The sequence below is a fragment of the Chlamydotis macqueenii genome, chromosome 10 (assembly GCF_036417535.1).
Source record: "Chlamydotis macqueenii isolate bChlMac1 chromosome 10, bChlMac1.mat, whole genome shotgun sequence".
Classification (NCBI taxonomy): Eukaryota; Metazoa; Chordata; class Aves; order Otidiformes; family Otididae; genus Chlamydotis; species Chlamydotis macqueenii.
This window is the reverse complement of record NC_141565.1, coordinates 6,538,319-6,560,596: the sequence shown is the minus strand read 5'-3', so window position 1 is coordinate 6,560,596 and position 22,278 is coordinate 6,538,319. Positions and strand designations below refer to the sequence as shown.

Sequence of the window (22,278 nt, the reverse complement as noted above, 5' to 3'; positions counted from 1 at the left end):
GGACACTAGTGAAAATGTAACAGATTCACTCAGGCAGTGAGGACACTTCTAGTAAGCTCCATTCAATCTACATATTTGGCAAAGCAATGGCACTGCAGAGTGCCTCTAAAAAGAAAGACATGACGAGAAGAAAATGCACAGACCAGTCACCTATTGCAAACAAGGTGTCCATTATTGGACATGCTATACAGCATCATCCACACCGACTTGCATGTGTCAAGTCCTGTATGCCTTCAGCGCTGGCCCACAGTTCATATTTATCCACCATGTGTACCTCGAGCCGGCAATTCTGTAGGCATCATTTCCATAGTTAGGTAAAACACACCAGACCTCTCTAGACTAAGATTCCTACTACACACTTATAAAACCTCAGGAATGTAAAGAGTGGGAAATTATGTCAATGGAAATGAATTCCACATACAGACAAAACTTTCTGCAATCAAAAATTGTGAAACATGAAATTAATTTCAAGAAAACAAGTAACGGACACACGTGCACAATGCGGCATTTTGCAAGCACGTCTGGGTCATCACAAAGACAGCAGTAACCTAAATTGAGCGGAAATTCTTAGCACATCATTACCTTGAATTGTTCTATTAGGATGTCTCTGGCAGTGTTGAAAATCATAGAGTGTAGTAAATTAGAATACTGTGCTAATGTGTAGTCGTAGTCAAAGCCATATATCTCAACATCCCCCAGGCTGATCTCGTTGTTAGCATAGATAGCGGCAGGGTTGAGGAGATTGCAGACTCCTGGTGGAAGGAGATCTAAGAGGAGGGAAATAGGAGAGGTTAGAGAAACTGAGAGGATCACTGAAATTTCCACTTTTTGTTCTGGACATGACAGCAGCTGGAAGTACCACACAGCAGCAGCAAAGGAGCACAGTGCTGCTGTGAAGGGCTGCTGCCGCTAACCCACTCAAATAATCCTTGCCGTGAAAAAACACACTGTGAAACCTCTGGCTGCGTCTGGTGGTGATGCTAACCACTTTCACAGTAAGAGTGACCTTTTGTGTCAGGAAGCCGCAAAACAATCTCTGGTCTCTGGCCTACATGAAGCAAAGCAGCTCAGAGATTTTGAGGTGTCAGATTTCGAGCTCACAGCAGCTGCATTTTCAGCAGGCTCACCGAAGTGAAAGGTAGCTGTAATGGATCATCAGAAAAACATGCACCTCCCACTTAAAACTTGAGCAATGCCTCTTTGAGACATCTAGATTACTTCAAATCAGAAATTTTGAGGTTTGCCTTTTGGCATTTTTTTGTTTCTCACAGAAGCAGCCAGACTTCACAGAGCAAGCCTGCAGGTACCATTAGGTGTTTTTTGGTTTGGTTTTGTTCGTTTTTTTTTTGTTTTGGTTTGGTTTGTTTGGGTTTTTTTTTTACTATTATTAGGCAGGATAAAACAAGGTTTTCTACAAACACCAACAAAATGTAAAAAAACCCCAACATATTAAGCTCTGCTCTTGGCGCAGGCAATGCAGACAGCAACAAGCTATCTGCCTTCCTCTGATAAACAGCTGTGGAAACAGCTCAGTCCTTGCAAGCGGTTTGTCCCCGCAAAACAGGGTTACTGTTCAAGATGCCTGTGAATAACACTGCTCCCCAGACCACTGGGAAAACGGGGGTTAAGGGACCTAGCAGCTGAGCTACCTGTACATCCTTTTTCAGAGCAGAGAGCTTTAGCTGTACCACAATGGGAGAGACAGGAACAGACCCTTCCCAGGCTTCCCGCTCCAGGAGAGCTGTCCATTGCAAGATGAGAAAGAGCAATAAAAATAGTTCCCTAGTCACATCCACACTGGGGGATGGAGAGGGGAAGGAGACATTTCCTCGCCCCTCAAAGATGGGCAATTTTCTCTTTGAATGATAGGAAAAGTGCAGACATTTTCCAGATCCTACACAGCATCACCAGGTAGGGTTTTTTTTTTTCCCTTCCTACCTTAACTTTTGGCTTTTAGCAAGAACCCCTTTGCCAGTTCTTTAGTGCTTCCTTGCTATAAAATCAAGTTTCATCTGAATCTAGAACAAAAAAAATATTATTAGAAAGAGATACCAGCCATTTCCAATAAAGACTTTGTCTGGAATGATTACAGAATTTAGGTAAAAGGCCAAAGCACTTTTGTGAGTACAAACTCAAAGATGTGACCAAAGAAATAGGATTCAGATATATCATAATATTTATTTTTCTGGGGAGAGATGCATTACAAAACATACCCATCCCTCTCTCCTAACTCGCTTTCCTTTGACCTTCAAATGCAATTCACCAGATCAACTAGAGAGGAATTCCTAGAAAAGCAAGCAGTATTTTAAGGGAGGAGGGCTGACTTAGCAGCTACACAGCGGGAACAAGAGCCCTCTTTCAGTGACTGTGCTGATGGTAAAGTTTCTGGAAGAGGCTGAAGAGAGCAGATGCAATCAGACTGTTTTCCACTGGGATTTTAAAAGATGAGAAACGTAAATAGGATTCAGATGATCACAACTTTCATCCTCCCATCATAAATGCTCTCTGGACCATAAACAAACAGAGCTCCACTTCCTGTCCTCACCTCCAGATAATTTGTGGGAAGATCTTTTTCTAAGCACGCACTGGGATTTGCAGGGTGTTATTTTTCTTCCTCACAAGGAAAATGACACAACCCTAATCACATTTCAGTGCAAATATGCAGTGCTTTCCTCTTCTAATTAAAGTACTTGTTGTTTTTTTTTTTCCCCAAGAATGAATCATAGAATCATAGACTAGTGTGGGTTGGAAGGGACCTTTAAAGGTCATGCAGTCCAACCCCCCTGCAGTGAGCAGGGTCATCTCCAACCAGATCAGGTTGCTCAGAGCCTCATCCAACCTGTCCTTGAATGTTTCCAGGGATGGAGCTTCCACCACCTCTCTGGGCAACCCGCACCAGTGTTCTACCACCCTCATTGTAAAAAATCTATTCCTTTTGTCTAATCTAAATCTACCTCATTCTAGTTTAAAACCATTACCCTTGTCCTACCACAACAGGCCCCACTTGCTGCTACCATATCCCTACAGAGAGTTTAAGCTCTTCCAACATTCATCATTTGCTAACAGATTTATGACAATGCTTTTTGACAGTCTGAGAGCAGCGCAAAATACCATTGCCTGAACCCCATCTCTCCTTTCACAGAAGACGTGAGACCTATCCAGATTCAACAACATACGCCAGCCACAACTTTTACAAAAACACAATCAAGAAAAGCTAAGGCAGTGGTATGATTTTATAACAGGGAAAGGGTAGTCTGAGATGTGCCAAGCGCATGAAGCGAGTCTTATCTGTGATCAGAAGCACAAGCAGTAACTGTGCCACAGTATGATTTATGAAGTATATTTAGACCCACTGGATGAAGTCATACTCCTGCCTGCCAGCCTCAAACATACCGTGCTTCTCTGCTCTTCTCTGACAGCCTCCTGCCCAGATCATTTTACCCTACTCAGACATTTTGTCACTAACTTACACACAGCATGTTCTCTCTTACCTCATAAGGGCTGAAGAAAGATGCATATGCTAGCCAAAACCCTTTATCATGGTTGCCTCACACATAACATGCTCCCTACACACACCTCCCGGAGCACCACACATCTGCTTGCTGTTTCCCATCACACATCATAAAACAACTCGCAGCAGCTCGCTCTTTCCACGCTGTCATCCTCCATCTTAAATTTACAGTCATTTCAAATTCACTGATCTAGAGAGAAGGAAAAAGCTCTGGGTTTCAGTCCACAGACTGAACATTTGGCTTAGTGCAAGTGTTCCTCGATGGAGCGGTAGGTGTCCATCTATTCTTCAAGCTCATGCAGCCTCTCTGCAGGTTCAAACTACCGCAGGGACGAGGCAGAAGCTGAGAGCGCACACAAGCTCAGTTTCAATACGGAAGCCCAAACACACCTGGCTTACTGAGCCAGGTTTCAAGCAGTTTGCTTTTTTGTTTGGTTGGTTTTTGTTTTGTGTTTGCTTATTTTTTTAAAGGTAATCACCAGAGTGTTTACGAATTCTGAGTGCTTAGTCAAGTCCTGGGCTGCAGACTTGGGTGCTGCCGCTCTGCTGACATTCAGCACGTCATCTGCCGAGGATCTTTGCCTCAGTTTGCATGGCAATCATCAATTCAAACCAACACCCTCCAGAATCCCATGAAGATGTCATTTTTCAAGAATAACAGCTTTTGCTTTTCCTCTGCCAAGATACCGAAACAGGTTGCTGGACACTTATGACAATTTACAGCAAGAAAAAAAAAAATTAAAACCAGTTTTGGCTATTTAAAAAGAACGATAATCCCAACTACTTTTTCCATCTGGGTCCTAACTGGGAAGGGAAACAATGTCACAGTTAGTCACCGTCTACTCAGCACTTCACCCAGGAAGCATGATCTAAGAGAGAACCGGCGTGCGTACATCTGAGGACAGCGGGGAACAAACAGCTCTTGCAATAGATACAAACCCCTGGAATCTGCACACTTGCACAATTTGCTCCAGTTTGCAACTCTGACAGTTTTAAGGGAAGTGTCTGCGTATCTATGGTACATGATGAAACTCAGCCACAAAGGCAGACCACAAGAAAGCATGTTCGATCTCATGCATTTTTTACACCTGGGTGTAAATGCCAGGTAAACACACAATATCTCCCTCATTTTGCTACTGCGAGGCCCTGAACAGCTGCTTAAATCAGAATATCTTCATAACAGCACAAGTGCCTCTTCCCAGGCAATAGCCCGCATTGTTAGAAAGCAATAACACTCCATCCCCAGCATGACAGCAGAGACGGAAACAAAAGCAGGTAATTAACTGTGAGCAACCGTTAGAGAAGCCAAGACACCATATGGCCCCTTCTGATGTGAAAAACGCTGCAGTCAGGAGGTGCCAAGCACATCCCGTGCTCTTCTGAGCTCCCAGGGGTACCAACGGCATCACGCAGGAAATGTTCCTTTTCTCTCAGCCTCAGATCTGGCGTGTTAGTGAAGAATAATACAGTAAAATGGCAGCTCACACCCTTTGTACTCCCAGTGGTCCAACACAGCGACGTCTGCGCTAACTTCTTTGTAACACTAGTGAGGAAAAGAGCGGTACTGAAAAGCAGATGGCCACCATCCTCCACGTTCTTCACGAATCAAAAAGTTCCGTTTGCTCACACTGACTTGCTGTGTCAGACAAAAGACAAACTGCCAGTTTTTCCTCCCTTCCAAGTACCTCTTTAGTCTTTTGAAGTGTTGTTTTGTACCATTCCACAGCAATTCCTGCAAAGCATTCTAAACAGCTGAAGTAGACACCTCTAAGAAGATGGTAGGGAGAGGGAAATATTACTCAAAGAGCATCTTCATGACAGAGGAACCTTGTTAAAAGAGGGCTGAAAATTACTCTGGAGCGTAGTCTTGAATTGATGCCATTATGCCTCAGTATTTTGTGGTTTCTTGCCAATGAAATCTACACAAACCAAAAGCAATACTAAAAAATACCATTTTATTCCAAAACAAAATCTTTTATATACACAAAGGCACTAGACAAGTGCTGGTATAAGAGTTCTTTACAAGAAAAAACCTTTATATTTAGGAAAGCAGAACGTGGAAGTTAACGTAACTGGTCGCACTTCCAGTTCTGGCTGCTCATTGTCATTTTCAGTCCCAGCTCAATCTGTAGATGCCACAACTCGTGAAACGTGTGCACTCCCCAGGCGATTTGCAGGGCATTTATCATCAAAGCACTAGACTTGTTTCCTGGTTTGGCAAAGACTGAGAGACTCAAATCTTTGTGCCTGCTTGTGATTAGCGACACAAGCAGAACCAAAATATGCTGACTTGCAAAAACCACTTCTGCCCCACACTGGCATCGCCAATGTAATGATCACACAGGGGTGTCGCCTTCTCTCCCATTTCCAAATGCGATGGGCACGTGTTGCTGACGGCAGCTTGCATTGTTTAGATGCAAAGGTATCTCTTGATCCAGACAAACTCAAAAGAGCAAGCGCTGCCTCTGAGCTACACCCTCAGTGTTATCAGAGCCTAACCGAGTTCTCGCTATCTGCAAACTCGTCTCTGTTCTCAGTGGTTCTCACATTCAACCATGCTCAAGCTTGTCACGCAGAGGCAAGAAGTTAACAGTTATTTTGAAGGTTCCTTACAAAATCTGATTTATTGTAGCCATGTTTACAAGTTTGAAAAATCTAGGAAAAAACATACACACTTGTTTACAGCCAAATCCTCACTCACTTGCCAGTTCCATCGAGTTTCAGGATTGGATGTTTCCTAGAGTGCAAGACTTCAGACATTGCTTACTGAGAGAGCATATCAGCCTTCCTTGACACTTTAGACGCCATCAGATCAGAATACAGCATGTCTTGATCAACACCACCCCTCTGACAAATGTGATTATACTTCTCCTTTTGACAGAGGTAAAAAAGCACAGGAAGTGGAAGCAGTATTCTCAAATTCTTACAGGTAATGAAATTTGGTCTGAAGAATCAAAGTTGCAAAAGGAATAATGAAGGGAACGGCTCCTCGTGAGCCAGCTCTAACAGGAGATTTTACCTCAGCAGCGCTTTTTGTGTAGCTATGTTGTGCTGTCATTTGTATCACCACACTCAAGCCTGGCAGAACACAGACGTGTGATCCTACAAAGTGGAGAACCTCCACTGCCTGGGCTCTGGCCACCAGAATGGTACCACCACTGAGCTGGACTGCACAGAAGCTCTCGTCCTACGCATCCTGCCCTGTCCAACTCGGTCAGCATTTATCATTAGAATCCCCTCTGTGCAAAAATGCGACATCGGTCTATAAATCAAGTCCTAAGCAAGAGCTGGTTTGAAAATATATAATAAATTCTCCTGGCAGAAACCTCTCTCCAGAACCAATAGCAATAACTGACAACACAGGACAAAGGACTTCACAAAAGTGGGCTTTCAGAGAATGAGGGAGAAGGTGGCACCACAGGAGTCTTCTCGCACTCAATGCTGATGGGTATTGAGACGTGACGGTGTTTTCAAATCCATACCCCAACCACACTCATTTTTACATCAAAGTTAGAAATCAAAAACAAAGGAACAGACTAATGCTACATTTTGCAGAACTCAATTTAGTTGTCAAAGCAAAAATTAAAACCAACTTGGACCAACTCTGTTTACGTGTCTTCTTAAGAAGACTTGAATAACTGCACAGTCTTGAAATTTTGGCTTGGGGAGCTATTCTTTAAACAAATGAAGGCCGCCTTATTCAACATGTCTATTAGTTACCTTAAGATTGGTAAAGAGTCTGCTCTGTAGCACATGGGCTACTTCATACAGCTTCATTTTGCATTTCGTCCTGCTGCTTAGTTCTCCACCACAAGTGATAACTGCATCTCTTGCATCCCAACAAAGTGTAATTATGTGAATGCAAACTTCACAATCTGTCACAGAGTCAGGTGAGTCTCTTTTCCCAAGGGACCACGACACAGCCTATGAACATATCTGCATTTACAGTTTCAATACCATTTCGGAAAAGAAAAAAATTCCTTTGAGAATATTAAGGTCCAAACACCACTACAAGTCTTGCAAGTTTGAATTCCCTTCAAGTGGTGAGGCTAAAACCAGAACTTGGTCTTGGAGCAGAGACTTAACACAAAGCTACTGTCCTCTGTCAGCACCCTGTACTGCCTTCAGCGGCTCCAGCAAAGGAGCTCACATCCTGCAAAAGCTGGAATGCAGCAGGATGAGCACCCAAGGGATCAGCGGCCAACTCCTCTACGTTTGTGCACCATGAAGGACTTCAGATTTTATGTCAAATCTCATCTACTGGAAGGTGAAGGAGGAAGGAATGACAGAACTTGCCAATCTCAGAACAGCGAGATGGTTCTTCCAGATGCCTGTGGCTGGCTGCCTTCCTTCTCCAAGCCTTAGATAAAAAATAGCTAATGGAGAGCTATACAACAGCAGACACAAAGTCACACCTCCCCGCTCTCTACAGAGCTTACCTTCAGCATTCCAAGAACCAAGAAATCAGAAGGAAAAAGTTCTCTGTCCTTATGCCATGAAAGCTATTCTTTCACATTTTTAGGAGAGTTTAATACAGTGGAGAACTGCCGCTGCCAAAAAATCCCACGATCCTGGTTTACACATGGGCAGACTTGGCAAGTGGCATGAGTCACTCACTTAGCAAGCTGTCGATGTACCTGATGGAGCCAGGTAACTCCTTGGTCAGAGGAGCAAAAACACGCACACAGCACACACGAATAAAAGGTGTTTCACATCTGTAAGACAAACTGAGCTCAGGAACAGGAGACATCCTAGCAGCTGTGGCATCGGTCTTCTCCACGCTCACCCTCGTGCCAACGGCGAGTTTCAAGCTGGACCCTGGACTCCTCACCACGTCAGTCAATATCACTATTTGTCCTACTCTAATCGTGATTCTTTATGCCAACCAATGGCAAATTGGAGAAAAATGCAACAAGCCCTTCATTTGGGCCACTCGCCATGGCAATACCCATGCTAGGGAGGCAAGTTGTGACGAATCCCACGCATTGTGTGTCCTGAAACGCTGAGACCAGCCGAGGGATGCTCACAGAGGGAAGCCCAGAGCGGGGAGAGGAACATCAGGGCCAGATTTCAATAGAAACAAAACCGTCTCAGACAGCCCCGGGCGACGGAGGGGTGCAGACGGCATTGTCAGGGAGAAGGCTTCTAACCCCATCGCCGCACAGCCACGGGCACATCCCCGGTTCTGCGGCGCGGGGAAACGCACCCAGAAGCAAAGAGGGGGAAAAAAAAAAAAAAAAACGGAGAGGGGAAAAAAAAAAAAGCCCAAGCCGGGCGGGACGTGGCAGTCTCGGCGCCCGGGGGCGGCCCTTACCGTAGACCAGCTTTTTCATCTCGTGGTACCTGGCCCACAAGTAGGTCTTGGTGTCGGCTCCCTCGGCCGGGAGGGGCTGGCTGCCCGCAGCGGGGCCGGGCTCGGCACCGCGCCGGGCTCTGGCGGGGGCCGGCGGGTGGTGGTCCCTGGGCTGCCCGTGGCCGCCGTCCCCGGGGCACTGGCTGGCTCTGCGGCGGCAGCTCTGGCAGGAGACGGCCACGGCGAGGAGCCGGGGGGCCGCGCCGCTGCCCCTCCTCAGCGCCGCCATGCCCAGCGCCGCCATGGTCCCGCCGGACGCCGCAGCCTCGGACAGCCCGCGCACGGCCGGGGTGGCTCCGCTCCGCTCCGCTCCCCGCCGCCCCGGCCCCGGCCCGCGGCGGCACCCGCCGGGCGGCCAATCCCCGCCGCCCGGTGCGAGGGGGCCGGGCCGCGCCACGCCTCGCCACGCCTCGACGCGAGGCGGCCGGGGGGGCGGCGCTCAGCGGCCGCCCGCGGAGAAGGGCTGGGGGCGGCGGGGACCCGGGGGGGCTCCGCTCCCCGCGCTCCGGCCCCTCAGGCGGGGGGCGGCGGTGCGGGGAGGGGGTGGCGGGGGGGGGCACGGGGACCCCTCGGTGCAGACCCGCCCCCGGCCCCGCCCCGTCCAATCAGGCGAGGGGAGCCGCCCCGGAGGGGTCACGTGGGGTGCGGACCACGTCCTTCCGTTCGGCTGCTTGCAGGGCTGGGGAGCCCGCGCGCGAGGTGAGGGGCGCGCGATGCGGGGTCGTGCGGCCGGGCGCTGCGCTGATTGGCTGCGCGCTCCCGCCGGGCCGGGGAGGCGGCGGCGGCGGCGGACTGGTGGGCCGCCATGGCCGCCTGCCCTCCATGGGCCCGGGCGACCGCTTCTGGCCCCTCCGCCGGCCGAACGGGGAAGACGGGGCGCTGCGGCCTGGCCTGCCGGTGGCGGCTTGACGGCGAGGTGCTGAGGGCCGTTGCACGCCCCGTTCCGTCTCTCACACGCCTCCCCCTGTTTTCTCCTTCACACGCGAACCCCCGAAGGCGCCCATCCCGCCCCGGTCATGCTGGTGAGCAAGAGGGTGAAGCGCCTCTTGCAGCTGGTGCCTGGGAAGCAGCGCTTCGGCGTTTACAGGTTCCTGCCCTTCTTCTTCCTCCTCGGGGGAGCGATGGAGTGGTTCATGATTAACGTCCGCATTGGCAAGGAGACATTTTGTAAGTGAGGGCCGCGCCGCAGCGGCTGGGGGGCGGCAGGAGGAGGCGGCCCGGTCCCTGCTGACTCATCACTGCCCCCCCCCCCCCCGGGCCTGCCGCAGCACCTGCTGGCGGTGAACGCGGCGCAGGCGGTGCCCCTCAGCAGCAACACCGTTAGCGGGGTCTGATGGTGGGGTCCCCACCTGGAGGGCTTTGAAGAGAACCAGCAAGTCAGCCACTTCTCTCTGTAGCGCAGGGTGTGACCCTCCGGTTTCTGTCTTCCCCAGCAGAAGACAGCGGGCAGAAAAAAAAAAAAATCCCCAAACTGAGTTCAGAATACTAAATTAGAATTTTTTACATTGAAAAAGACTCACCAGGGTTGTCAGAATTTAAACATAGATGTGGGTTCATCTGAAACATGACTTTTAAAATTAGGTAATTGAAAAAGAAGTACAAAAATGAGTCATGACAACTTAGCTAATGGCACTCAGTTTCTACAAGTTAAAGCATTTACTTTTAATGTGACATTCTTCCCTTTAGGAAACTTCGCTAGAAATTTTTGTGTACTTAAGAAAAAGGATCAGCTCTACTGTATGAGGATTCTCTCATTTTCACAAGAAATCTAGTTGAGTCTCCTGCAGAATAAAGCAGCTTGATACAATTTCCATAGCTGACAAACTCACTGCAAACAAAATTGCTTCTCATGCTCACTTCTGAAGGCTTGGGTTTGTTGTGGTTTTTCAGTTTAATGTTTCTGAGGCATGCCAGTATAGTTACGAAGTCAGGTTAGAAACTAACGCACAACATCCATGTAGCAGCCATTATATCTCAGCTCAAGCCTTATTTTCCTGAAGAAAAAAAAAAAAGCCTAAATGATACTATACTACAGCAATAGTAATTGTGCAGTTTAGACGCCTTATTGCTCCATAATCCATGCAAAGTGGCAGTATTCAAGACCAATAACCTCTTTGTTTTATCAGTGAGAGATTTTATCTGGTGATGAATATTTAGGGGTCATCAGGGTGAGGGGAGGCAGGAAGAATGACTAGGAAGACTATGAAGGTGGGTATAGGCCTGTGTTTATTTAAAAAGAAGCTAAAATACTGAAGCCAAGCCATGCTAGCAGTCCTCAGGCATTGACTTTGTGCCATAATTAAATTTCCCTTTGGCTTCAGCTAGTTTGGGCATTGGTGTTTTTAATTACCCTCGTGGGAAAGTAGACAAGAAATGACTGTATCACACTGAAAACTTAATTTTCCTGTAAAAACATTTCATGAGGACTGATGGGAAGAACTTTAGCCTGGGTGGGAGGGAGAACATGAGCTATTTTTAAGTAAGTGGTAATAAGGATTTGTGTTGGCTTGAATTTTTAGTTGCCTATCAGTCAGTGTCTGCAAGAGAAAACTGGATTGAAAGGTTTAAAAAGAGATGACAGGCTTCATACATTTAATACTATCTTGCACTTGGAAAATGCTAATATAAAAAAAAATCTTTTCTGGCAGATGATGTTTACCGTAGGAAACGATCTGAAAGACAGTACGAGGCAAGGATGGAAAAAAATGAATTTTAGCTGAAACGTTTCAAGGGGAAAGTCCTGAATGCTTCGACTGCATGAATACTAAAGAAGCACTCCTGCCACAGTGATGGTAAGGAAGATTTTGTCTCTGCAAGATGAACTGTAATCCACAAATTTGTGTTGCACGCTCTCAGATGGTTTTGGCAGTTTTATTCTTCTTCCATCTACTTCCTATCTTTATTTGTATTTAAGTCAAATACAATAGCGAAAAGTTCATTGTGTTTAGGCTTCTGTCACTTATTTAATGTTTGTTTAGTACTTTTAAATAAACTAAACTGAGTAAACACAGTCTGGCTACCGCTTTTCTGTGCTTGATGAGACACCTTCCTGTGACAAGACAAAGGGGAAAGAAATGTTACAAATTGCATACATATTATCTCAGCACAATGGAAACAGTAATCTTTAGTTAGTTTCCTTTGTACTGCTGCTCTGGCATCTGATTTGTTTTCTTTCCAGTGTGGCATATTTTAACTAGACAAAAAGAGGACAGACGTTACTGCTCAGTGTTTACTCAAGCCCACACTGTTTGGAAAGTCATCCGTGCATTCAGGCTCCACTGCCTACAAGTGCTGTAATACCCATTGTTGCTACTCTAACAATAAATTCAGCTGAGGGCTCTGGGGAAAAAAGTCTGATGCATTTATCTGGTAACCAGCACAAGTTTAGAGGAATGTGCAACAGCAGTCCTAGCAAATCTGAGTTGTTGCAGGACTCCTGCCTCCTCACAGGAGAAAAACAGCCAACTGCTGTATCCTGGACAGCTTTTACTCCCTGCCACAGTATTATCAAAGAGGATCATATATTAATGCTACTTGTTTCATTTCTGATGGTATTGGGTGTATGCTGAGGGCTCCACAAAGAAGCCAATTCTTAAGATCAGCCTAAAAACAAACCCAAGGGAGCTGATACAACCAGATGTGTTCCTGTGCTAACTCCCAGCAGCTGTTTTCCACAGAAGTAAGTTTTCATCAACTACAGCAACAGTGGCTGTTTTGAAGCTGTTACAATGCGGGTACTCAACTTGCAAGCAGAGCATAACTGCTGTACTTTCTGTTGTGTCTTCCAAGGCTTGATCTGGAGGACTAGTGCTACGCCTGTTTTCAGGAGGTAAAAAACACTGACAGAGAATTAAAGATGCAACCATGCTACTGCATATTTTGACTGGACAGCAAATTAATTACTTGGGGCAAACCTCTATTTCAGAAATAATAAGAACTTAGATTTTGACTTTAGTTCCAAGATAGAGCCCAAGTTCAAACAAGCTTCTTTTTGCAGTCACAGAACGTTCCACTGAAGTAAATTCTGACTGTAGCAATACAATAAAGCATTAATAAAAAGCCAGGTTTTGAGAATTGTTTGCCTTTATTTCTTGAGCCTTCTGGAACTCTCTCCTGCCAGTGCTTGGTTTCCATAGGACAAATAAGTTTTTCAGTATCTTTGTTTTTTTAAGAGCAAGCCTTGTGCCGTAGTTACTTCTTAGTCCTCAGGAGCCTGGTATAAAAATGTCCTGTGGCTTCCCTTAGCACTCCTGTAATAGTGGCCGTGTTTGACAGCCATCAGTGAGTCAAGGCCCAGTTTTTCACTTCAGAGCTCTTATTTTGCAGCACTGTTTCCCATTTGCAGCTGAGAGCACAGGCGTGTCTGGAAGATATCTTAAGTGTCTCCAGCTAGGTGAACAGAAAGTGAGACAGACTGCGGTGGCTCACAAGAAGTGTGGTGTCAGGGAGTTCTGTGGCACTGGTCTTTGTGACCAGTGCAGGAGTAAAAACCTTCTCCAAGTTGGCACTGTATGATTTCAGGCACCACAGATCTGTTATGACAGAAGATGAAGCTTGACATTCAGGAGGAAGTGAGAACTCTCCTTCAGCTCAGAGCTCAAGCCACCGGGAACACACCACTGCTTTTGTTACGCACTGCAGGAGCAAGCCAGGAACACAGCTTTCATTTTAAGCGCTGCTGAGCCTCTGCCAGTTCTGGGTTGCACACATCTCTTGCTTCTTCAGGGAGTTCGTCTGGTGTCAGCCCAGAACACAGCTCAGCATCTGTGAACAGCGGTCTCATGTTCACTTTGCAGCGGCCACAGCAGGAGATTCTGAGAATGAGCAAACCATTTCTGCTGAAAGCTTTCCAAATTGCAGAAGTCAGGCCAATATAAAGCAAGGAAATTTTCAACTCCAAAAAGCAGCAGCAGTAATTTGTGAATGAACAGTGATACTTAGCTATGAGCAATGCTGCTCACCACTTCAGCGTTAGAGAGGGAACAATTTCACCACCGATTCAGAGTGATGTTGTGGAAAGAATGGATCAGTTGGCTGATACTTTCCCTGCTGTTGTGCACCCAAAGCTGCTGCCTGCTGAAAGACCTGTGATGAGCCAGGAAAGTACTGAACCGAAGTTCTGATAAAGGAAGCATGTATGTGTCCAGCTTGTACCCCTCCCTGGCACAGGGGTGCAGCAGAGCTTTGTCTCAGCTTTTCAAACAGTAAAAATAGTAATTTGTTATGTATTGGTGAATTCTTCCCTGCAGCAAAACTTTTACTATCTTCAGGGGAGGCGAGCTTTCACTTTGGACTTCATACACATTGTACCTGTGCTCTGGTTATGGCCAGCCCCAGGTGCTTCCAAGAAAGGTGCAAAAATTTGCGACAGGCACATGTGGGATGGCTGGGCTGGTCCTGAGGAATTTCCTTAAGTTCTTACTGGATGTTGGTCTTCACACCAAGCATGAGGATTAATTGTAGTCCTCCCAAAAATCATCCACTGGAAACTGAATTGGGGCACTCTCTGTAGAGTCAGTTGCAGACTTCATGAAGGATCGACCAACCTTCACCATTTTTGTCCAATACTTTCATCGTGCTTAGCTGAACCCGGGCTGAGCCACACCGGTTACTGGTTCTGCTCTGCAATTCAGTGTATTCTTCTCTGTTTCTTTTCGTCTCTCTGCTGCTGCCTCCTTTAACAGATCTGTCTGCATGGCCAGACTTCTGCACCGGATTTGTGATCCCTCTTGGTGCAGAAAGGACTGACTGTAGGAGACCCACTGCGTCTCTAAGGCCTGACAGAGACTGGGAATCTTTTTATTCCAGGACCACCAGATCCTACTGCACGGCGGCAGCTGTCCTTTTGTATCTTTGTATAATGGTCGACTTAGACTTGGTGGAAAATGCAGTAAGCAAAAAGAATATGAGGTTTATTCTATTAATCAGAAAATTTAACACTATCAACTGATCAGATCCAATTTCTTACTTGATGTTCAAAGTACCCAGCCATTTTGAAGCACTGCTCCAATTTAGTGCATTTGCAGTCGAGAGGGGGCTACATACATCTTCAGTATCTCAAACAGAGCAAACAAGATGTGGAGGATAAATAGAATTAGTCTCCTCTGTGCAACTGCACTATTGAACTGTAGAAAGGTGGAAATTCTATAAAGCTGGCAGCCTGCATGAGAGGCAGCGTTTATCTCCCAGGTCCAAAACATAAACGCGTGTTAATTAAATTTAATGCTATCTGGTTTGGTTGTTTAAGTAGCTCTTTGTAAATTCTACGTCAGGGGCACCTTGAGACTCAGGATGTTGCTGTCACTTAATTATTCTTGCTGCTTGTGGTATTAAAGAAAATTTCTATTCTGTTTTTTCATTTTATTGTCTAAAAGGTGCTCTTTTCCATATTATTGTTCCAATTTCCTTTACTGTACAGCTACATAAAATAGAGTCCTGAACCAGGTTAGCTTCCAGTATGAAATTAAGGCTTGCTGTTTATTTTCAAAGCAATTAATGTGGGGGCAAGTGGGCCTGACTGAATCTTACCATCTCCACTTGGCTTGTTCCCAATGCGTCACGCATTTTTCAAGGTTTTCTGTTCATGCTCCTTATAGCTCAATATTCAACCATATTTTTCAGCATCGCTGTTGTTGTCACCTACCAGGCATGTCTTGCAATACACAGGACAATACAAAAAGGATTCTTTATCCACAGACAAGCATGCACACATCGAGGACTTGATAAAATCTGGATTAGTGACAGCCAGGATTATTTTAAATAAAATCCTAACAAAAATCTTGTTGGGATACTCAAACCTGGTTAATCCAAACCACTTTGCAAACTATTTTTATTCAAATTAAAAAGACTCAGGTAAACAAAGTGATGGTACATACATGTTACAAACCTGGTTAGCAGCTTAACCTTCAGGAGTACAAGATCTAATGAAAAACCAAGCACGGATTAACCAGGTCCAAAAACATACGCTGAAAAAATAGTCACCAACATCAACATTCTGAGTTTTTACACAAACAGTAAATTTTCTCATGGAAGGGAAGGACTGAAGAAGAGAACAAATAATTATTAGTTGTTTCCAACTGGTTTATGAAAATACCGGTCCTAGATTAATCTATTTTCCACTCTCACAGAAGCCAACCATTTCCCATACATACTTTTATTTTAATATGAAAGTTTTGTTTATGCCAGTACAATGAGCGGCAGTGGAAAACAAATGAGGGGTTCAAACACCCACAAGGAGAGAGACAGACAGACAGACATGTCTTTTTTTTTTTTTTTTTTTTTAAACCAGAATCAGAAAACAGTTTCTTTTGCTGGTTTTGAATTCTAGACTGTAGCCATTATATCCTAAACTTTACTGCAACTGACTGAAATGCCTCCAATATTCAGAGACGTGATTTTGAAATAAATAAACAAAGCTCAAAACAATGGATTAGGGCCAGCCCAGCGGCTTAGCGGTAGTGCTCTGCACTGCCTCGCGGGAGGACCCAGGTTTCGTTTGCACTTCCAACCTCTTGCTCCTGGGCCGGAAAGAGCAGTGGAAGTAGGGCTTCAGCTGCTCAGGCAGGAGAAAGCCAGTGCTCCAAGTCTGCTCATCACTGACCTTCAGATAAATTAAACATCTGAGTTATACAGGCTCCAAAGAGAGTCCCATCCAGTCCTCAGAAGTAAATAAATAAAACAATAACTTAACCAAAATCCATCCCAGGTTCTTTGGTGTAATTTTTTTGTTAATGCTGAGAAGCAGGAGAATCTGGTGGTGTATTAGTACATTCCATGATAGTTCCAAATACTCAAAAACTAGGATTTGCTGCCTGATTCGCTTCAACATCCCATCTTTGTGGCTAAAAATTGCAAAGCCTATGGTTATTTAAACACATTGTAAGATGATACTGTATATATGGGGGTGGTCTAAGACTATTCAGTTCCTGCTTCATTAAATAAACTTGGTCATTTACAAAGGCCAGTAAAGAATTTCTGTACCACAGGTGTGCTACTTGTAGAGTTCAAAATTGTCATTTCCTTATATGTTGCTTAGCTCCATTTTCTTCACAACCATTGCACATCTGACCTGAACTGTCCTTAAGTGCCTATTTGTAATTACATGGTTTTCTGTACAGTGACAGGAGGATTGCAATAGGAGAGGGAGAGGAATTAGCCAGTAAAATTAAATAACAGTTTATCCTTGCACATGTCACTTCCCTCATCAGTATTAATTACATCAGCAAAACAGAACCCAAGATATCCAATATTTGAAGAAAAGTATTTAACCTTCTGCCAAATCTAGACAAATAAAAATATTCTGTACTATTAGACTTTAAAACCATTTCCACATGATGAACACCTCTAGCAGTAAGATGACAGTGTATCAGTAAATCAGTTATTTTGGACTGAGTTGCAGCGACCATGTTTCTGCCAACTTTTTTTTCAAATTAGCATTGCTTTCCCAGTTACTTAATGCAATCTACAATTATTAATTATTTTTCTAAAATTAAGTACATGAAAGGATTTACCTTTAAACAAATAGCTTTGCAGTCCAAAAGGTTGGTTAGTTATGAGGACAGGTAAGTCTTTAGCAGAGGGCAGTCGCAACCTTGAAATTTGGCAAGAAGAGTCCATACTTACCTTACTTAGTTAAAAAAAAAAAAAAAAAAGAAAAGAAAAAAAGAAGAGAAAAAACCCCAAGCCCTCTGAAGGCTGCAATGCAAGTACTCTATTTCTCCAATGTACTAGGTATGCTGAACTTACACATACCATTCAGTAGTATTTTACTTTAAAGTTAATTTAAGTGTCAAATTTCTCAAATTTTACATTGCAAAACTCATTAAGGTGAATCAATACACTTAAAGAAAGCATACAAAAATGTCTTAGAATACCCAATCATTAACAGAATATGTGTGAATTTAAAAACATCACGTTACTTCTCTAAACAACTGAACTTTCCTTCTGTAACTTACCTTCCAAGACCCGAACTGGTTCGAAGTTCTGCATGCCTCTCCCACGTACAGACAGAACTGCGGAGGAAAGAAGCTTCCCCTTCCCACTGCTCGGCGTTAGGGACATCACAGAACCCCCAGAGCAGGTCATGGTACATGAAATGTTTCACCTTCTAAGGGCATGTCAGCACATGTATTCTGTTACTGATTTAGGATCACAATGGCCTTGGTTACACAATTAAATAACTGGACAGGATTGGACAACATTAACGGTCAAGACACCCTTGTCCTGTCCACGCTAGCACTTCCATGATTTCTGTGGCCCACTCAGCTGCCTTGGTATTGACCCGAAATGTTAATTTTCCCTAGCGTCAGTGCTCATCTTACCTTTAGCTCCTTTTCAGAGATCCTCCCTGTTCACATCCAAGTGAGATTTCTGCTGGAAGTGGCTAGCACACACAAGCACATGTACACACATTCTTCTAAGATGTAAACTATGACTAATTTCACATTCCATTGTACCAATCCGCAAATACTTTGTTTTCTTTTTTCTTCTTTTATATAAAAACAATGGCATCAGATTCTCAGCAATAAAGTATAAGAAAGATGAATCCTCGACTACACTTAACCAATTATGAAATTGCCTTTCAAACAAAGGAAACATATGCAAAAATCTGTGTATTTGATAAAGTCAACTTAATATAACAAAAAGTGAAATATGCTTATTAAAAGTGTCCTTATATAAAAATGGTCTTGCAATGTACAGTAAAATGCAATACAAATTATTGTTGGTTATCTCTCCCCACCCAGTAACTAAAACAGCTATTGTTCCACAAAACTCCTTATATGCCGGTATCAAAGAAAGAAGCAATTATGCGACTAAACATTTTCTATGTTGTATGCCTGACGGATATTAAGGGTGTCTCGTAGCATCAAGTCTCGCAGACGCCACAATGCATCAGCCATTGTGGTATGAGCCCCTTTACTTTTCAACCAGTGTGAAGGGAGTCGGCTCTCTTGTTCTTTTGATAAGTGGACATCTCGTCTTCGTGCTGGAAGGTCAAGAAATGGTCCAATTATCTACTGGCTTTTACATTCACCACAATTTTTCTAGAAAAAGGCTAAGATAGTTCTATAGTATTACTTTTACCCTTAGTCCTTAAGCTTATACAATCGATTCTTAGATTTATACAACATTGCTGGAATTAGCCTGCTGGTAAAATATATATTCCCAGCCTGCTCATTTGTTTTTGAACAAGTATTTGCATGTCTACATTTTATTAAGTAAGCAGCATATTTATTTAGCATTTTCCATAAAAGAAAAAAAATATTAATGGTTACAAAGAAGTGTGTTCTGTCTGGAAACATCCCACGCTGTATCAAAAGCCTTACCTGCAAGTGTCTGGTCCCACTTGCTAATACTATTTGATTCAGCACTAAGCCCCTCAATGTATTTCAGATAGGCTTCAGAATGAAGAAGCCTCTGTGTCTTTGGTGGAGGGGAGACGAACATGGGAGTTGTGGGCTGCTGCATAACTGGCTGGCTTGCTGGGCTCTGGCCAGGATACGGAGGAGGTGCCTGCTGTCCCGGTGGGCCAAGGATTCCTATCTGCAATGACAAAGCAATGGAGAGATCACATCTGGGGGAACTGCAGGGCAGCTGCTTCACACTCGTGCATTAGGTCATCCTCATGTAACGAAGCTTGAAAACAAGTTACGAGCAAAGGTACACGGAAATTTCCCTGGAAGACACCCACTTCAGCCAGCACTATCTGTTGGGGTTCCCAGGATGCACAGAGGGAGGAAGTGCAAACAAACCATACTCATATTTAACTGACAACATTGCTCATACTCCTTATCTATGTAAACATATTCTGATTACTATCAGCATTTCTCTTCTCTCCACTTACCCTGATTTACTCCTTTTGCCTCCTTTTTATTTCAGGTTTTCTCTAATTTTATCATAAACAGTGTGGTCTGTGAAGTGCTGGGTTTACCTCTAAAACATCTAATCCAAATTGACCCTGATCCTTGGACAACTGGGATACTTCCACAGAAAAAATGCTAATCGCTGTCAGGCAAAAATTGCGGGCACGCAAATAAATCACAGTCACACAGAAGAATTCCCACCACTGTGATTAAGGAGCAGCACTGAGAACTCTTAGCACAGATATCCTGTGGTCTGGAATAAGTCAGTGTCGTGATATATACACTTTACTACTTTCTCACTCAATTTCTGGTTTTCTTTACACCCTCTATCCAAAATCGCATTTCTCTTTATGATGCAAAAATTTAGTCAATAACATTGGAAATGTGCTGAACACTTCATCTGTATTAAACACTGAGAAGGAACATCCGATCATCACTGTTGTCCAAACTCACAAATTCTGAAATGCTGATGAACATTTGCTTCATTCGTTTGTGAAATATGGGAGCAAACAAAACCCGTTTTGACCCACTCATCAATGGCTGAGAAAGTGGACGGCATCCTCTTTGCATCACCAAAGCATGCAAAACCTAAATTATCAGCAGTTTAACAGCGTGTTGAAATGACTTGTCTCAGTTTAGTAGAAGGAAAACAAAATAAAACACTATCTTGCTTATACTGCAGAAGTTATCCCACTGGGCAGAACCTAATCAGTCTAATAACAATTCAACCAACAAATACAGACATGCACTCTGAGTGTAAGATATTAACTGGTTCTGAACACATCGGTGTACAGTTGGCTTATGTTCTTCCTGGGAAAGGCCATTTGCATCCCTACATGTCTTAACTGAGATGTTGTTCAAATGCTAATTCAGAGTCTTAGAGCACCACAAACAATGCAAAAATTACTCACCTGCTGTCCAAAAGGACTTGCTCCGGGTGCTGGAGTGCCTACCATGGGGGACACATTTTGGCCTATAACACCTATATTCCAAAATATAAAATAATTAGTCTTATTTCAGAACAGTGACAGATACCTCTTTGGTCTTCTATAATAAAAATGTATACTTTGCTATCATTGCTCACAGTTACTTTAAGCAGATTATGACATTCAAATATCTCCCTCTCCCCCAATAAAAAAAAAAAACAAACACTTTAGAAGTTTCTGAATGAAAAAAAAAAAAAGCCAACATGACAACTACTAAACATTGATATGTGGCCTGCTGAATTAATTTAAAGAAATGTAAAGTGAATACTTTTTGGTTTTCAGGGTTTTTTCACGTTACTGAGTGATTGCCTAAATCTTTTCGTTTATAATATATACCTCTGGCTTGACAGGATCTTCCTGGAATCCTTTAAGAAAGGAAATGCTGATTTGCTTTAGCAACATTTAACATTTCCTTGTGTTCAGTTTTATAAAATACATTCACAGCAGGAGGAAATCCAAGCCACTGCACAAATTCTGGTAGAGCTCACTAATATAAAACATAACTTGCAGATTAAGCTTAAGTGGTCTTATGTATAAGACCGATGAACATTTGAAACAAATTTTAAAGAAATAAAAATTGTTAGTTTTTCTCAAACATATTGAGGCTTTTCCTTATTGCACAGAGCGCAGCAGAAAATACCCAGTCTTACATTAAATTTAAATGAGAATGCAGTTCCTATATTTTACATACAGATGCTTTGGTCTGAAAAAATGGAAGTTATGCCTGCTGCTGCTTTTCTTTCTGTTTATGCCACTTGTCACATTATTTCATTAGAAAAGCTGCAATCTATATTCTTCCTGAGGGTTTAATTTGCATGCAGATTTCCATATCAGTGATCAAAATACGTGCCACTGTATTTTACACAATAAAGCGTATTTCAAATGCATTTTTCATTTTATGACGGCCCCCATTCTAAATGCACCCATACTGACAGCAAGTCAGGAGTTGGGAAAAACATTGATAATACAAGTTGTGGAATATGTCACGGATCTTTTTTGGTACAAAGCGAAGAGGTTTGGAGAAGGGCACCCTCACCTTCCCAGCACCCTTAGCACATCGAGCCTGATTTAGCACCACTTCAGGTGTGCTCCTCCACTCCCAGGCATTATTTTTTCCCTAATCCTTATCCTCTCAGTTTTAAACACCATACATACAGCCTACTTCTCCAATGGGAAAAACTCTTCAAAGAAATGCATTGTCCTGAATTCACCTCCCAAACGTTTGTGTGTTGCTGATGTGTGCTAAATGCCACTGCCCTGGTGAGCTGGAGCCAGGCTCACGGGGACACAGCTGTTTTCCTACTCCCTCTATGTGACATTATGGTGAATCTTACACACCAACGAAGCTGCAAGCTGCACACCTAATATTGATTGATTTTTTTAAAAAAAAACCCAAGCAAATAAAAAAAAAAAAAAACCAACCCACAACCCAAAACAATTTACATACGGATAAAAGTCTTAACAGAGTTTCTGCTAAACGCAGTGGCAAGTGGGGTAGGGGGAGGCAAACGAAACCGCTTTTGTCCACAGCTTGTTTAACTGCTGAACGTATGAGATGTGCATTTT

General features: G+C 43.8%; 3 protein-coding genes across 16 annotated transcripts in view; 1 reads left to right on the top strand and 2 right to left on the bottom strand.

The window, feature by feature from the left end:
- Nucleotides 1–9,203, bottom strand: part of NT5DC2 (5'-nucleotidase domain containing 2) — a 29,218-nt gene extending 20,015 nt beyond the window's left edge. The window contains exons 1-2 of the mRNA XM_086755527.1: nt 8,826–9,203; nt 583–767 (exon numbers count right to left, since the gene is read on the bottom strand). Of these exons, the coding sequence (XP_086611653.1) occupies nt 583–767; nt 8,826–9,108 (468 nt within the window). The 5' untranslated portion in view covers nt 9,109–9,203. The remainder of the gene's footprint in view (nt 1–582; nt 768–8,825) is intronic.
- Nucleotides 9,204–9,435: 232 nt separating this feature from the next.
- Nucleotides 9,436–11,872, top strand: UQCC5 (ubiquinol-cytochrome c reductase complex assembly factor 5). The gene is made up of 3 exons (XM_086755589.1): nt 9,436–9,563; nt 9,861–10,031; nt 11,513–11,872. Exons 2-3 carry the CDS (start codon nt 9,881–9,883, stop codon nt 11,578–11,580), a joined length of 219 nt encoding a protein of 72 aa, XP_086611715.1. The 5' UTR covers nt 9,436–9,563; nt 9,861–9,880; the 3' UTR covers nt 11,581–11,872.
- Nucleotides 11,873–15,314: 3,442 nt separating this feature from the next.
- The window catches only part of PBRM1 (polybromo 1), a 62,009-nt gene continuing 55,045 nt past the window's right edge, over nt 15,315–22,278 (bottom strand). For 10 of the 14 annotated variants that reach the window (XM_086755980.1, XM_086755981.1, XM_086755982.1 and 7 more), the window contains 3 exons: nt 20,638–20,708; nt 19,190–19,406; nt 15,315–18,849 (listed from right to left, as the gene is read on the bottom strand). In XM_086755980.1, coding sequence (XP_086612106.1) covers nt 18,677–18,849; nt 19,190–19,406; nt 20,638–20,708 — 461 coding nt within the window. In that variant the 3' untranslated portion in view covers nt 15,315–18,676. The remainder of the gene's footprint in view (nt 18,850–19,189; nt 19,407–20,637; nt 20,709–22,278) is intronic. The other 4 variants (XR_015259616.1, XR_015259615.1, XR_015259613.1 and 1 more) reach the window with 4 other exon arrangements.

Coding starts and splice junctions, on each gene's coding strand:
- UQCC5 (XM_086755589.1), top strand. CDS start 9,881: ATGCTGGTGAGCAAGAGGGTGAAGCGCCTCTTGCAGCTGGTGCCTGGG. Junction 10,032..11,512: donor CATTGGCAAGGAGACATTTT/GTAAGTGAGGGC, acceptor CTTTTCTGGCAG/ATGATGTTTACCGTAGGAAA.